At 37.8% G+C, this 18,456-nt stretch overlaps 1 protein-coding gene across 1 annotated transcript in view; it reads right to left on the bottom strand.

Moving 5' to 3' along the window:
• Positions 1-3,096, bottom strand: part of HOOK1 (hook microtubule-tethering protein 1) — a 40,682-nt gene extending 37,586 nt beyond the window's left edge. The window contains exon 1 of the mRNA XM_004679055.2: positions 2,767-3,096. Within this exon, the coding sequence (XP_004679112.1) occupies positions 2,767-2,829 (63 nt within the window). The 5' untranslated portion in view covers positions 2,830-3,096. The remainder of the gene's footprint in view (positions 1-2,766) is intronic.
• Positions 3,097-18,456: the final 15,360 nt, after the last annotated feature.

The following is an 18,456-nucleotide window of genomic DNA, read 5'->3' as shown; positions in this document are numbered from 1 at the left end:
AAAAAAAAAAAAAAAAAGATTCTCCTCAGGTATCTACAGAAATATTACATACTTAATGGTGAAATACTAGTCTTGGAGGTCAGGACCAAGACGAGGATATTTTCTTATCACTTTGTTTCAAAGTGTCTTGGTGATCCTAGCCAGGTCTTGTTCCTAGGGACAGAGTAGGAAACAGGCCATACAAAGGCTCTGTCCCCAAAAAACAAAAAGGATAAGTTCCGAAAGTGTTATAGACACAACAGAGAAAGATTAACAAGTTATTATAAGTTATTATAGGATAAGAATTGGGGGGGTGTAGATAGGTCACTCTTTGGAATAATGTCCCTGACAAATGATCCAAGAACCGAATGGTGCAAAGACAGTGACCAAAAAAACTAGGAGGTATTCCTGGAAGAACTGGAAATAGAATATTCTAAGTAACAAAAACTAAAACCTGATGTGTAAAAACAAAAACAAGGCTTCCTTGAGAAGTAAAGAAAAATCAAGAATCACAGGCAGAAAATAATTTCACAAAGGAGTCATCATGTAAGTAAGGATAATAAAAGTTAATCAGTTTGTCAAATTCAGCATGTTAAAGCCTTAGAGGAAAGAAATGCAAATACAGAGAAGTGACTAAGCTCAAGAATACTGAAGGATATTAAAAAACCCACACATTGGACTGTGAAGAGAGCAAAAACCCAGAGTGGTTTTAACAGGGGTGGGAGCTCTTTGTTCCTTTTAGGAAAGATTTTAACAAGTTCATATGAAGAAAGGAAGGCATTAATGGAAGGAAACTATAGAAAGAGACAAGAGGTAAGGTTTTTGAAAAGTTGGAAAGAATGGGATCTAAAACCAGAGATAAAGATAAGGAAGTGGTGATTTTCCTAAAAGCAAGAAGAGTTGGGGGCTCAAGGAGAGCACTGATACAGGTTTACAAAGTGCAATGCGAGAGGAGCCACATGGCTATTCTCAATCATAAAACTGGGCAGTGCTATGGGAACAGGTGGATCTGGCGGCAACCGCATCTGCACAGGCACCAGTCTGTACAATAAGCAGTTTTGCCCACATATTTCAGCTGCCTATGAGAGCTGGAGAAGCAAACAACCAATACACTTGACAGCTATAATTCCTTATCGTTTCAATCGATTTATAATATTTTTGCCATTTGCCTTCTGTTGTAAAAATGTACAACCCTGCATACCACTCCAATTAAAATGAAAAGCCCTTAGATCCTTGTTTTCTGTCTCCCTCCCTCCGTGCCTTGAACAAAGTAGGAACGCAATATTACACTGCTTAAGATTATGAATAGTCATGAGTTTTGAAATGCTGCAACACAATGCAAGAAGATCCTATTTTTCTCTGCCACCTCATATATAAGTCAATGACATCATAAAGACTAAGTTTACTAAAGTCATGTTTAGAGAAACAATGTAGCAGATTAGAATAAACCCTTTAATTAGTCACTTGTTTTAACAAAACACATAATTAAAGTAATGTCTTGTTTCATGAGTCTTAAATACACCATCCAAGCCTAACATTTGTTTCAAATGAAATTACAGATGAACGGTTAGCAAACTGCTTCTGATACTCAGAAATCCTAGATACCTGCATTCCATTTAAAGCAAAAACTATTGCCTGCAAAATGTAAAAAATTTTGCCATCAAATTTAAATTATAGTTATTTTCCAATAAACTTCACACTTTCAGAAACCTTTCCTGATGCTCATTCTTTTGAATTACACACATCAGATCTCTAGGGAATCTCATCAACCAATTAAGGCCTCTTGATCCAGTCTGTTTACATTCCATTCTACACACACACTCCCTAATACACAACTGGTTCCAGGGTGGGTAACATCAACAGTGCCCTGTGGACCAGCAAGAACTATCCTTGCCCTATTTGGGTTAGGAACCACACCTGAATGCCAGCTCTCTAACAGGTGAGCAACTCCAAAAGCTAAGACATCATTTTGCTGACTGGAATACTGGGGAATGATCGCGCCTACCCAAATCCAGCACAAATTAATACTGAGCATGGATCAAGTAGAAACGAAAAGGCCAGGTGTATATCTTTAAAGAAAAAGTGTCTGTTTGCAGAGGGACTGTCTAGGAGAGGAGGGAAAAAAAAAACTGCTCCACCCTCAATTCGCATGTCCTGGGATCTTAGAAGGGCACTGACCTGAGAACTAAAGAACTAAAACAGCCATCTCCCGAACACCTGTGTGCAAGCAAAGTGGCCGGAGTGGGAGGGAGGTTTCGGCGGGGGTCTTCACACTCAAGGGGCATGAGGTCCCCGTGGAAGGCTGGGAGGCTCTAACAAGGAGGAGTGCGTGGTCACAAAGTCTAGGGCTTGGGGCACGGAGATAGGAATGGAACGGGAGGACGCAAAGGCTTGGGCGCTCATTCCAGTCGCAGCTGTTAGCAGCACCACTAAGGTGGCAGGGGTAAGACGGGCGTCCTGCACCTCCCCTCCCCCACCCCAAACTCCTCACCCCGTCCCCACAGATACCACATACACACACCTGCGCACACACACCTGGCCACACACCTGATCACACACCTGCGCACACACACCTGGCCACACACCTGATCACACACCTGCGCACACACACCTGCACACACACACACAACCCTGCCCCGACCCGCAGGTGGCACTCCGCGGTCAAGGGCGACAGCAGACGCGGAGGGCAATACGCGGAGTCCGCGGCGCAGGTGGCCCGGGCTATCCCTCCGACTAATCTGGGGGAAGCGGGCTCCCCGCCGCGGCCCCTCGGTCCACCGCACTCACCCAGATGATGAGGCTGTCGCACAGCGGCAGCTCGGACTGCGGAAGCGGCTGCGTCTCTTCCATGGCCGGGGCCGCCGTCGACTACACCGCTGACACGACACCTCCCTCCGCCCCGCGCTCCTCCAGGAGCCGGCGTCGACGACCTGCTCGCCAGCGGGGAAGGCTCGGTAGCCAGGCCCAGCGCCCGCGCTGCTCACGCGCGAAGCCCGGCGCCGCCGACGTCGCAGGCGTAACCCCCTCCGCCCCTCCGCCCCTCCGCCCCTCCCCGCCCTGACGCTCGCCCCCTCCCCTGCCAGGCCCGGGCCGCGCTGCGCAGCACCTGAGCCCCGCCCCGTCCTGCCCCTCCGGAACCCTCCCCTCCCGCGGCCTACCGGGTCTTCCCACGCCCACACACCTCTCCCCTCGGCTCTGAGTGACCTGGGCGCGCGCCAGTCACAAAGAAGGCAGGTGCCGGGGAGGGGCGGCGAGGAGGGAGAGGCGGAGAGCGGGAATAGGGTGTGCATGGGGAGATTCCTGATTGGACGCGCCTTCCTGGCTCCGGCCAATCAACGTGAGACAAGACTGAGCCTCCGGGAGCAAGCGGGAGTGGATGGGAAGGGGTTTATGACCTGGCAGGTGCAGGGAGGACTGGAGTTTGTCACCGGCAAGGGGAATGCGCGTGCGCGGCAGGGTCCAGCCCTGGGTGAAGCGCTCGCAGCCCCCCAAGCAAAGTAGGTAGCGGGGAACAGTGTTTGTGGGGAGGCATCAGGTGTCTTCCTCGTGGTGAAGCAGCTCCTGGCTAACACTTTGGAGATCCACATTCTTTCTACAATGTCTTCAGAAATAAATCTTACTCATGAATAAAAATTATGGGAGATTGGAAGGGCTGATTTTTTCCTAAGGGTTCATTTGAAACGGTTGTTGTAATTTGCAGACGAAATAAAGGAATATTTATTTCCTAAAAAAAAGGGGGGGAGGCTAAAATTGCATAAACAAACTCTCACAAGATCACAAACCATGGACAATTTATTTAAATGGAGCAAGAGAAGACGTTTCAGGTAGGAAAACTAAAGATGAAGTGACCTTGTAGTTTAAAAAAAAGCATGGAAGATATCAATATACCTATTCCCTTTGTTGATTGAAAACCTTTCTTTTCTGAGATTTTTCCTGTGTAAGTTAGCTTAAACTTGAAGGCTCTCCAGGCTACTGATATATGTCATAGGTTATTAAAATGGGCTAGAATATTCTTATTCTAGCTGTTGATTTCCATCACTTCACTCATTCACAAACTCATCAATTCACGCTTGCTCTGTGTAAAAATGCAGCTGGCTCATTTATATTGCTGCATCTTTATATTTAGACATTGAAAGTTTAAAACTGATGGATGGCTGCAATTAAAAACTTCCAAATGTAAATCAGTCTCATTCCAAAAATATAGTGCATGCATTTGCTATCAAACCCTTAACATTATTCCAGAACTTTCTTCTTGTATGGAATCATTTTATATTTCTGGATACCAGCAACACTGGTGAAAAGTTAAAGACATAAATTCAAGAATTGGTCTGAGTCTTTTCATTGTTTTTTGGCAGCTCTCTTCTGTGTGACAACCCTAAAATAATGTTAACGATACTAACCTGCCCTGCCTAGTTCACAGGGGCAAAAATTACTATAGATGTGTAAGCATTTTATGAATACAAACTTCCTTTTCAAATGGAAGTTACTATAATCATGTATGCTTAGAAGCAGATGAGAATGCATCTAAGCATCACAGGCAATTGAACTGTTTGAAATATGAAGAAGTGTATCTGAGGGGAACGGGAGGCAATTGAGTTATCCTTCTGGGACTTTATATGGCAGAGATGACATCTTCAGAAAAGGATGTATAATGTATTCAATATGTAAAATACATTCAAATGTTTTTAGAAGAGAAAGACAGGATCAGGACAAGATTTTATGCTCTGAATTGCGACATAAGTGGATGGATAAATGATAAGAGAGAATCCTTGATTGAATCCCTTAAATAGAACCGTAATAGGCTCTACTTGTAAGAATAATTTTTTGCCTTGCACATACAAGACATGAAATAAAAATTTTGGAGAAGTCTAAGGCTTTTCTTGCTAATATCTAAATACCCTAAGTGACCGAACATGAACAACACCTGCTATCTAAATACCCTGAGAGACTGAAGATAAACAGCACCCAGAAGAAAAGTGGCCTGACGGGCATGGTTCCAGAAATTCAGAGAGAGCACTCATGCTAGTTAGAGGAACCATACCAGAAGCAAACAGTCCAAGTGGACCTCACTAGCACAAGCATTTATTCCTGAAGCAAATTAATGAGGCTACACACAGAGGATCTTGACACATTGCTGAGGTGCAAAAATACCTTCCATCATCCCCTCACAGTAGTCCTATAACTATTTTAAGAACAGAGGGGAGGAAAAAAGGAGAGGGAGAAAAGAAAGAACTGCAACATAGATTAGGCCTCAATTACAGAAGAAGGAAGCCAAACTTATATAAGATCTAGCACCTGGGTTAACTTGTCTAGATGTTAACCCCAAGAATGATTTGTCATATCACAATAGCCAAAGAAATATAGCAAATTCAGTCTACATGTGTCAACATGCATGCAATCAACATCCAGGTGTCCAGGCAGTTAAATGCAATGGTAGACGCTTCTAGACTACAAGTCATAACATCTTACACTTACGTGGAAGAGCTGATCGTGCTTTTTCATTCTATTTTTTATGTACAACAATCCTTCTAACTTAAGTAAGCAGATTTTTTTTTTTAAAGGCCAAACACTGACACATAGTGGTTGGTTAATCATTTAATCCAGTATGGTGTTGTCTTTAAAAAGCAAGTAAAGTCTAAGTTTAAAGTATAACTATCCAAGGTACTGCTGGTTGCTTTCTAGGAAAGACACATAAATTACATTAATTTTTTAAAAATTAAATAAAAATACCAGTAAAAATAATAAAAATTAAAATAGTCATTTCTTAGTCATTTCCATCATATATGGAAATTTGATAAAATCGCATTTGTAAAATAGGCTTCAGAGCTCTCCTGTCTTGCCCACTGCTCCTCTCAGCAGTATACCTAATCAATCTGCCTGTCCTCCTCCCTGCTCTGTCTCTGGTGAATCCTTTCACCACCCCTGCACCTCTGGCCAGCACCCCAGTTCTGCATAAATAAATAAAGCTTAAAAAAATAAATTGAAATAATGTTTGCCTAAGGAGCTATAGTATTTTGTTCACTATCCAAGTGTTAATCTACATTACACAGAAAGCAATAAATTTCAAATACTAGATGTAAGAAGGAAGGAATTTATCTGCTCATTTACAGAAGGGGTGAAGGGCCTACCAAACCCTGAATAATAACATTTTGGATTTAGAAACAAAGACTGCAAATATAAATGGCAGGAAAATCATGCGAAGTGTTATTAATGTGAACAATTATAGGAAACACCTAGAAATCCAGCTAATGATATTTTTGAAATGGTTAAGCCAAGTAAGCAAACAGTTTGTAATGTAATTTGGAAATATTTTCCAGAGATACTAAAAACAAAATTTAAAAAAGTAAAGTAAAAGCAAAACTGGTCAAGGCTTAACCTTAAACAGAAAAGAGAGATAGTGTACATTTCATTAAAGTAATATACTTTATACTGTAAGATCATTTTGTATGAACATGATTGGTAACCAAGGAGATAGTCAATTCTGAAACTATAAGCAATAATAACTTATAGGGTACTTACTAGGTACCATGTACTATCCTAAGATTTACCTAAGGTGATTCATTTATCCTAACACTTTTAATCTTTTTTTATAGGTGAGGAAACAGACACATTAGAGATCTATCCAAAGTAACAAATAAGTTGCACAGCTCAGAAATCTTTTTCCCAGATATAAAGGTGAGAATTCTTTTACTGAAAGTCAGAGCTGATTTTTAAATATATAACTGAAATACAAACAGTGCACCCATTTAATATACACACTGATGAGTTCAGACTGATGAATTTGTACAGGCACACAACTGACACTATCACCAAAATCAAGGTTCTAAGTATATCACCTCCAAATATAATACCTCCAAGTGTTCTTTTTGTGTGTTTTGTGGTAACAACTGATTTTTAAAGAGAGTCATAAAATGAAATACTTATGTGTAATCCTTTGGTCATTATTTCTTTATTTTTCCTTGTTACTGACTTATTCCTTCAATCAACATTTTTTGTTCAGTACTGTGAAGCAAATAAATATCTAGATGAGTGAAATTGTGATCTGTTACAAAACTTTGACTGAAGGTTAGTGACTACCATAGGTATGTCAGAGATCACATATGTACTACTTTTGACAACTTTTAAACAAAAGATGACCTTGAAGTATAATTTCCGTGGTGTTTTCATATGAACTCATGATTTTTCTGAATAATAATAATACTTAAGCTGACCTTTTTTTTTTCCTGAAGATCTGGTTTATTCTTCAAAGTGTACTTTTTATGTTCAAAGTTCTTTCTTAGTAGTTGCCATATCTCTCTTGATAGATATGGATTAGATAAATGAGAAATACATTGATAGGATGGGTAGATGGGTGGTTAGATAGACAGACAGATACACAGATAAACAGACAGATAAACATGGAAACAGATAATCTTTAAATAACATGGTGGAGGTATTCAGAAACTGATTTGAAGTTGTTCCTACTGACTGAACTTGTCACAGTTTTATGATTAAACTGAATAGTGACAAGGCGTATGAACTATATTATATTAAATAAAAATAAATTTGAGTCCATATTTATACATTAAATTTTTCAAGTGGTGTGGAGAGAAGAGGGAAAACTCCTGTCAACAGGATAATAATAGGTGTAGACGGAACAATGGAAATAGGAAGTCATTATTTTACATCTACCATAGCAATAATTAATTCAGGCAACAATTAACAATGTATGCTAATTGGGTGATAAATTTTCAGGGAGTCATACAGTCTCAAGTTGCTTAATAATTACTTGGGCATATTTATATATCCCCAATATAAATTTAAATAAGTTTAAATTTTAAAGTGTAAATGTGGATTCAGATTTTTTATTTTTAAGTAAGATTTTTTTTTTATTTGTGCATACAGAACTGGGGTACAGGCCAGAGGTGCAGGGGCGGTGAGAGGATTCCTAGAGACAGAGTGGGGAGCAAATTAGGCAGATGGATAAAGTACACTGCTTAGAGGAGCAGCGTGTAGGTCAGGAGAGGTCTGCTGCACCACGTGGATCTCTCTGGTGCAGGAAGGGATCTCATGCTAAATGACTTTTGCTTCTTAGTGCTGTGCCTTAACCTGTTGCACCACCAGGGAGGGCCCAAGTTTATTTTTTTTTTAATGAATAATATAATAGTTTATTTTTACAACATTTTGTGCCTTTTTCCATCTCAGTTGTATTCCCCGTGGGCTTCCCATCACCAAATCACCAATTGGAAAGACATGGAAACAGCCCAAATGCTCAAAAGTGGATGACTGGATAAAAATATGTGATACATATACACAATGGAATATTACTCAGCAACCAAAAATAAATAAATAAACACATGCCTTTTGCAGCAACATGGATGGAGCTGGAAAGGATCATGCTCAGTGAAATAAGCCAGAAAGAAAAGGGAAAATACCAGATGGTTTCACTCACAGCAGGAATATAATGGACCAGGAGAGAAATAATAATAATAAAATAATAATGAACAGCTATATACCAAAGACATTTTATGAGGGTGGAGTGGGAAATGGTATCAAAATCAGCAGGGGGAGGGAAATGCACTGGACTTCATCCAGTGGATGAAGAAAGAAAGCTTACACCACTTTTTCCATTCCAGGTCCCATTATATACACGATTCAAATTTATATCACAACAGTCCTCATTTTTGGAAATGAGAAGCAAAATGCATCCAAAGGTACAATGTAGATAATTAAAACCAAAACCCTGAATTGTTTCACCCAGAAAGATTCCTCAGCCCATTCTCCAAGTTAATCAAGGAAAACTGTGGGCAAAACAAACAAGATTCATCCACTTCCAGTTTTGAGGACACACTATGATTATACTGCTTTCCCTAATTCATTTGAAGTTAATTGTGAGTTACAGGCAGAGCCACCCTCATAAACAATGGCCTTTGGCTGTGAATAAGTTTCAAATAGTTCTCTCTATTGCCCAGGAAGTCTGTGGGAAACAATTCTATTTCATTTGCTTTCAATGCTGATTCAAAGAGAACAGATAGTGATCTTAAACTGAATGTGGTCTCAGTTGGATTATTCATTACAAGTACTCTCTGTTTGGCAGAAGCTGGTGTTAGTTGTAGGAAAGCTTGTTGCAGGCCTGTAAGAGATAAGTGAGCAAGCTGCCTGAAAAACAACTTTGGGTAGAAAGCCCAGAAAAACATGTTTTTCTCTCTTCCTTATTATCACCTTGGCCAAGTTTCTGAACTCCCTTGCTTCTCAGTTTTCTCACAGTAAATGGGAATAATAATACTAGCCTACCTGAAGAAAGGAGACAGGAATCTAGACCAGTGACAATAGCTACACAATAAGTATCTTTGATAGGCAGAACATTGCAAAGGAATAAATAAAAAGGCAAATATAAGCATTAGTATTATGTGTTCTTAGTTTGTAACTCCTGTTTCCCAATTTGATTTAAGGAGAACTGCAGAAAGTAACAATTATGTGTATATCTTAATGGGTACACAATATGTCAAAATATAATTTGTGACACAACAATCACAACAGGAGGGATGAAATTATAAAACTTATGACAGAGAAAGACAACATAATGATTAAAGGATCAATGCTTCAAGAAGATAGATTAATTATAAACACATAAACAGATCCAAAATATTGAAGCAAAAACTGATAAAATAATATTTGATGATAATAACAGTAAACTGCTATATCCCACTTTCAGTATAAGTAGAAAAACTAGACAGAAGATCAAAAAGGAAGCAGATTTGAACAATACAATAAATCAACTTGACCTTAGAAACATTGCAGTAAAAAAACTCTACCAAGGAAGAGTAGAATACACTTTGCTCTCTTATGTTCATGGCTCATTTGCAAGTAGGCCATGTATGAGACCACCAAAAATCAAACAACAACAAAAACACATTTTGAAAGACTGAAATCATATAAAGTATTTTCACTAACCATAGTAGATTTGTAAAATATAAATCCCTGTAAAACACCCAGAGAAAAAGCATTGGGGAAAAAGATTCATTAACAATTGGCTTGGCAATAATTTCCTGTATTTCACAAGTCCAGAAACAAAACACAAACATTGCACAGATAAGAACACATCAAATTGGCAGCTGTTGTACCAAGACTATCTGCTGTGTCTGTTCAGGGTCTCTTTTAACAAACCTGTCCCTTTCCAATGCAGACTCTGCCCACCTGTAACTATGTAGGTACCTTCTTCCCTCTTTCTCTAATTACAAACCTGTCCTTCTGAATATTAAAAAAAAAAAAAAGGTGCAACAAATTAAAAGTTTCTATGTAAGAAACAACACAGTGAAAACAACATGATGGAAAAATACTTTTAAAACTATGTATCTGAAAAAGGATTAATATTCAAAATATGCAAATAACTCATACAACTCAACAAACAAAAACCAAATAACCCAACTTAAAAGTGGAAAAGGAATTCAAGTAGACATCTTTCCAAGGAAGACTCATAAGAGGCCGGTAAGCCAATAAGTATACAAAAACTGCTTTTCATTTTAAGTATCATAGAAATGCAAGTGGAAAACAAATGATATATAATTCACACCTGTTAAGATGACTTTTTAAAAATTTTAACATGTATTTGAGGATTCGAGGAATTAGAAACTTATTTTACTGTTTGTACATAAAAACTGTAATATAGTGCAGTCTCTTTGGAAAATAGTATGGAGATTCCTCAAAAAGTTTTTATTACCATATGATCCAACAATCCCACTTTGGGATAGATACCCAAAATAATTGAAATGAAGATGCATGTATTATCCTATTCACTCCATCATTTTTCACAATAGCCACAAAAAGACAGCGTCCTCAAAATATGCAAACTTCACAAACACAAATTATCAATATGATTCCAAAAAGAAACATAAAATCTGAACAGACCTAAAACAAGTAAAGAGATTGAGACAATGGCCAAAAACTTTCAATAAATAAAAGTTCAGGAATTGGATGGTGAAATCTATCATATTTTGACAAAAAACAGCACTCTCTCAAATTCTTCAAAAAAAAAAAGGAAGAAAAAGAAAATTCTAATCGAATCTATGAGACCATTATTACCCTGATAACAAAGCCAAAGATACTATAAGGAAATAAGATTAAAGGTTAATCTCTCCCATATAGATTTAAAAATCCTCAACAAAATTCCATCAAACTGCATATAACAACATACTAGTATGTACCTTGTATTTCAAGAATGGTCCAACATGAAAAGCAACCAGTATATTACCCCATATTAATAGCAATCTGTATGCTACACCATTTCAAGAAGAGGAAAGAACAAAAATAACATAACAACTGGGGCACAAAAAACATAACAAAATTCAACCATCTTCTGCACATACATAAGAAACCCAAAAAAAACAAAGACTAGAGGCATGTTCCTTAATACGATGAAATTGGTACACAAATGAAACATATGGTGCAGTTGTGTTTATATGAAATGTCCAGAACAGGTTTAGCTATTGGAAGTAGATTAGTGGCTGCAAGGTGCTGGGGTAAGGGGAGGCGAGTAGCCAGTGACCCTTTGTGGGAGTGACGGCAATATTCAGGGTTAAATGATGGCCATGGCTGCAAAACACTGTGAATGTACTAAATGCTGCTGAACTGTGCATCTTAAAAGTATCCTAAGAATGAAATTTATATTATGTGAATTTCATCTCAATGAAGAATATATGGGAGGAAAGAGGAGTCATTTTATATCCACCATTGTGCTAGTTACTTTTCCATTCATTTTTTTCGTTGATCCAAATGGACACTTGCCCATATTTAGATTGAGTTAATTGGAGGGGATTTCTAAACTCGAGTGAAAAGTTCACAAAATTTGTTCTGATTCCACTTTCTGTGAACCCACTTAAGAAACCCCCTCTGCTTCTCCCCCACACCTCCCATCCTATGTTTTATATAATCCTTCTCAATCTTTTTCCAGGTTCAGGTATTTGCACTATTATAATACACTTTTGGTTTTATTTTTACATTTGATAATTCTGGGCCCTGGAGTATCACTCAGCACAGAATACATGCTCAATAAAGGTTTTCACTGGCCAGCTGGAATTGCAGATTTGATTACTGTGAGTATAGTATATTAATGGCTCCTAAAATAGCTGTGTCTTTTTGACTTGCCTGTGCAACACTCAGCAACTATTCCCCAGAATGAAACTAGGTCACATCTGGGACATATGAACATTTACAAGTAATCTTCTGTCTGAAACACAAAACCCATAAGTAAGTATGTATCAAATACAATCAAGCTAATCATGCCAAAAATCATAAAAGATTGAAACTTCATTTCATTATTATATTTTTGGCCTTTGCTCTTTTACTTCATTTATTAAGCCTATACCAAAAAATGGCTGGCACATGTTGAAAATCAAAGCAGAATGAAAAATGGAAAGAAGAAAAGCAACATGTTTAATTCAATGAGCCTTTTTCTTTATGAATTCTCCCCTAGACTGCAGTTATTTTATTAGTGGGACAACTTGTGTACAAAGGATCAACACATTTTTTTTTTCTTTTAAGGCCCCTTTTTTCCTTGGGGAAAAAAAATCTCTATTAATAAAAAGGATCTAAGGAAAAAGGCCTCTCCTGACAGATATAAGGTGCAAGACACTTTATAAAAGGACAATTTGGGATTATCTGACTTGGGTGTTTCTTGGAACAAGAGAATTTGGTGGAGGTCCACAGATCTTCAGTCCTAAATACTATAAATAACACACCTTGTGGACACTTGTTCCTTTCATTATTGTTTTAGCCATTTTTAAAACTGACTCTTTATGAAATAGAGGCCCTTTCTGATGGCACATCATCTGGAAGTTGTAAATCAGTACAAAAATAATAGGCATGTGAGAACATTAGCTATTCCATTAATTATGTTCACTCACCTTTACTCTATACCAAAGTACTTAAAATGGCACAAAGAAAAACCACATGCCTGCTCTTTGATTAAAATCTAGAAAAATATTTCAAGTTTTGATAAACACTAGTATTTTGTTGTTCAGGGTACATAAGCTGCTTCACCCTGATTCTCTGTGTTCACATTCCATGTTCAGGAGCAGTCAGTCATCTGACGGAAAGGGTCTGAGTCGACTCAAAACTCTCATGAAGTCTTTTTTGTGTTATCCTGTGCTCTACATCTTTCTTCAGATGTTGCAGTATTTACTGAATATTTATAATAAATAGCGCTTGGTCAATAGGAGGATCTCAAAAATGAGACTATTCCCTCCTCTTTCAATTTTGTTGAAATATTCACTGTATTACAAGCAGAACACATGCCCTCCTTGGATTTTGGTGAGACTGTAATGAAGGAGCTGTTTACAGAAGTATGGCTGGGGTTGAGGAAATCAATAAGTAATCCTGAGGCATCAGGGACAGCAACATCAAAAAGCTGTTAGCACATTTAGAGCCAAACGAGCCAGAGGGACAGCAGTTTTAGGATGTGGTGAGAGCTGGCATCAAGGAAGGCAGCTCTCATGAGGAACTGTGACCACAAAGCAAGCACCTACCCTTAGGCAGTTGGTGTCCAGGCAATGGGGAAAGATTACCTGTTGACTGAGCCAAGCAGGAAACCAGGAGACAAAGGGAACCTCAGGGGTGCAGCTTACAGGTTAGGAGCTCAGGGCAGAGAAATGGGGGGATGGAATTAGGAGACCACAGGAAAACAGAACACATCCACTTCAGAGATTAACTTCTATACAGTTCCTGAAGTAGTCGTGAGTATTCACATTTTACATGTGTCCTGGGAGTAATCAAGTTTAAAGAGCTTGCTGAATTACTAGTAGTCACTAGGCTACTAAATGGCAGATCGGGGATTTAAATTCATGTGTTCTGGGTATATTCATTTATATAAAAATATCTAGCTTATTTTTATATGACTTTTCTTCTATTTTGATGGTGTGAATCTCATAAATCATTGTTGGTTCCATATCTAACTTGGCTATTAGGAAATTCAGAGTCAAATGTTAAGACTTCTTGGCTAAGAGATTAGGATTTCATGACCTTTGTTTTTCAGTACTCTTACCTTACTATTTGGTCTTCTCTCTTGATTTATCTTTTTATAGTGCATTATTTTCATATGTCTTTTTTTGAAGAAGGAAAGGATAAACAAATGAATGAATAACCATGTAGCCCTGAACCTGAGCTTAATGAGCCTTTCCCCTAAAACAGAGTCATGAGCTTCCACCATACAGGGACTGCTCACCCTGCAAATCTATTTTCAAGCACATACACACCCACCATCTTTCCTTTAGAGTTGGATTTCCCCTTATGATCTTGTTCAATTAAGTGCTCCCAACTGCCACTCCCCATAAATTAGCATTGGCTGGTGAGTTAAAATCTATTTGCCATACTTGGTGTTCAATGGCCTGTAAGTTAACTGATGGTACTATTGGATCTTTAATATGAAAATACTTTATGGAGAGAGAAGCTTCCTTGTGCAATAGCAGACATCTTCAGGATCTTCCCACAAGCTTGTTTTATGTGCTGAGCATCATTATAGTCTCATTACCTCCCATACTACAAGTTCTTTAGTAGAAGGCAAGATGAGATCCGTGTGATTGCATTCCCTTTCCAAGTAATTTATTTTTCTTCTTCAGATTCAAATTGGTGGCAATACTCCAAGGATATCTCAATGGTTATTAAAAAAATAAAAGTGTTGTGGTTCTTTGTTTACATCACTCTAGATAAAGGCCTATTTGGCCTTATTAAAAGAATTAGCTCTGCTAAAGCTGAAGGGTCACAATTTCATTAACTTGGATCCTGAAGCAGCATGACAACACCATTGAGGAGAGAGTGGAATTCATTTAAGCAACTCTGGACTTGGATTTCATTCAAGACCACTTAGTGAAAGTTCCCAAAGGACTGTTAATAAGAAAGCTCAGTCTTAAGGTTATCATGGTGCGGAACAGTACCACAATCAAAATAGTACTGATAAGAGTAGTTTCTTGGAGTTCTCCATTTGAAGACAACAATGTGTTTCTACATATATCATCTCATACTCTCCAAGTGATATTTTAGCAAGTTTCCTTTGAACACACTTCTCTTTCTATGTGAATGTAAATATGTGATCCAATCAGATGGTAGATGTCACTGATACATGACTTAGGCATATTCTTTTTCTACTCTGTTGTGTATGCTCAGGTGCATCAGTTGTGAGTTTTGAACATGAGAATATATTATGTGCTTATTCAAGGTGACAACCTAAGCACTCTTTCTCCTCCAGTCATGCTTATGAAAATTTGACATTAATACAGATGTAGCTATTTCTGCTAAAGAAACATTCTAATATTCAGTATGCTTAATAATTAAAATTAAGAAAATGTTCAGTATTCTGACTGCCTTCCATTTTAGAATCTTCCTCGATATTTTTTCCCATGTTCTTCCATTCCTTCAATTGTTTCAACACTTTGATGATAATTTTACACTTAAAAATTACTTTCTCATATATTACCTGATGATATTTACATATCATTCTGTGTGGTAGTGACCATGATTTACTGTTTACCTTGGAGATACTTTGGAACTAGACAAGTTCTGGACTAGGGGATGGGTGAGGAGTGTCAATTGATCCATTGATGACATAATTATCGGTACCCATTTACTACTTGTTCAAAAATATCTTTTGCTTGTTTCTGTGTAAACACAGATACACAAAACACCTCAGAACATGTCCGTGAATGTCTACGAGTCCCTTAAAATCTTTATACTTCTTCAAGCCACTGCCTGGCCATCGCTATGGCTATTTCTAACTTCCTTAATTTTTCCTTGTATTTCTAAGTTATGAAAGGGGGAGTCATGTCTATGTTGGTGACAGAATTCACTCTCAGGAGAACTGTGTGTGTACATTTTAATGCCTCACCAATATTTGTTGGCTGATTCCTTGAACTCCTTGAGTGATCTTGTTGTCCCTTGCTTTCCCTGTAGCAATCATAGTTCCCTGCTTGATTACAACTCAACTTTCTTTTGCCCATGGAGTTCAAACTGACATTTATACTTCTGAATCTGAAATAAACTCCTGAAAAATATGTAATACAGAAAGTCTTAAGTGATTTTACTGCTAACAAGTTATACACAAGTTCTGCCTGGACCCACTGTCAGCCCACAATAGAAAAGCAGGTCAGTGACAACAAAGGGAACTAAATAGAAAATGAGAGAATTAACCAATTTGACCAGAAAAACACCAGTTTCTGATACTTTTAGTAGAAATATTAGAATCATATATTATATCATTTTTTCAAGTCCAGAGTTTCAGATACACTCATGGCTAACATTCAACATATACCATCTAAGATGAAATTGGAATATTTTCCAAAATTTTACTTTTCTCCCAAAATGTGTAAGACACAAGTTTCAAAATGTTTAATAAGAAATGTCATAACACCATTATAATACACTGAATTTGTTACACCATATATGATATACTGAATACATTTTTAACCATAGAACTTCATATTCATTGTCATCATAATCTTCTATTCAAACATCTCTAAATTTCTGACATGAGGACAGGGCCTGCCATGTAGAATATGGTCAGAAATTATTATTTTTTAAATGAATGACTATATATACCAAGATTGGCATCTAAAACAACTTCACAATGTGGAGAATGTTCTAGTTGTTATTCCACTTGAACTTCTTATAACCCTGTGAGTTAGGTGAAGAGATTATCACCAATTCTACCTTAAAAAATGAAAAAAGATCAGTCTGGAGGGATTAATTGATTTGTCGAAGTTATCCACAGACTGTGACAGTGTAGCTAATCAAACTGAAGTCTTGTGACTCCAATCTTAATGCGTTTGTCTTTTTAAAATTGTTATAGCATTGTATTATAGCATTATAAAACTCATGGCTGTGTATCATTAAAATTCAACATATTCTAGTTTGACTTTCAAGCTTATCTTTATAGTTGGCATAAGAACTGAGAATTCCTTAGCAGGTTAAATGACACTCAATATATTTCTAAAATATCAAGATGGAATTAGTCAATTTTTTAAATTAGAAACTAATTATTCAAAATTGACAGAGACATTAAAATAACTTTAAAACCTGAAAATAATGGAATACGCTGTCTTAGGCTTACAATAGGAGGAAACCACAGGGCATGTGAAACAATAACAGCTGTGCTGTTTGTAAAGGGTCAGCATCCCTTAGTCCGAAGGAGGGAATAATTATCACAAGAGGAAAGGAAAACTAAACTATAATTAAGAATGGCTGTAATAGTCTTCCTCTGTGGATGATTATTTTCCTTTGTTGAATTCTAACAGTACTGCTCTACAGATGATATAGAAACTTTTCTTAATTGTCGGGACGAGACCAGGACCTTGCCTCCTATGCACAAAACAACACCTGATGGGAACTTATGGTAAACATCCCGGTTGAGAAAGCAGCACACCGGAATCCCTTCCCCCACTCCCCTTCCCTTCCTGCTCAGCAAGTTCTGGCGCCTGAGAGATGACGATGGATCCCTCCCCTCAAACCCATTGGCCTTTAAGACATTAGACCATCACAGCACCCCCCGCCCCCCGCCCGTACCTTCTGTGCCGCCCTCAAGTATATATATATATATATATATGACTGTTGTAAGAATAAAGCTCACTCGCACCTGTCTCAGTCTTCGCCTTCTTCCTTGTGCTGTCCCTGGGGCTCTACCCCCGCGCCTTGCTGGTCAAGGCCCCCCACAATTAATATTTCAGTCATATTTGATCCATGCAGCTTAAAATCCATATTTTCAACAAATTGTTTTGTTAATGTATTTTACACATAGGAAACCTTTAGATTTTACATGAGATATGCTAAACATTTTAAAACAACCATGGCTTCACTGTTTAACAAAAACAATAGACTATTGTAAATTCATTTGGCTTGACAATCAATACATTTCTAATAACTCAGCAGTAATTAGAGTAGTTCAGAGAAACAGAACAGCCTCAGGAGATGCATGTTATTGAAATCCTCAAGTTGAGACTGGCAATGGCATTAAAGAGTAAATTACTGCATCAAGAGATGGGATAGGCTTCTTTGTATTTTTTTTTAAAATTGTAATATTACTCATTTAGAAAAGGTCTGCATTTTTTTTTAATAACAACAGACATAACAAAGCTATCCTGACTTTCACCAAATGCAGTCACTAAAAGAGGAGAGGAAAAAAATTAATAATTCACAGCTGACAAAATACCATTGAGTGTTTCTAAAACATAATAAAGAACTTAGCAACTTAAGAGAAAAGGGACATGGTATTCCTAATATCTGTTTAAACCTGGTGTTCTATGAGGCATGGTTATATTTCTTTTCCTTGAAAAGACTTTGAAAATAACAAATAATGGAAACAAGAGCACACTTTACAATAATACACACATATCTCTCATATAAGTGTATTTTATAGAAATGGCTATGGTGAAATCTAAAAAACCAGAAAGAAAAGACTGATATGGATAGCCAGGTAGCCAGGTTAGAGTTTCCTGGGGATGGAGCCAGCAGAGAAAA

Source organism: Condylura cristata, unplaced genomic scaffold (assembly GCF_000260355.1).
Source record: "Condylura cristata isolate star-nosed mole 26May11 unplaced genomic scaffold, ConCri1.0 scaffold00008, whole genome shotgun sequence".
Lineage (NCBI taxonomy): Eukaryota > Metazoa > Chordata > Mammalia > Eulipotyphla > Talpidae > Condylura > Condylura cristata.
This window is presented reverse-complemented; position numbering and strand designations above follow the sequence as displayed.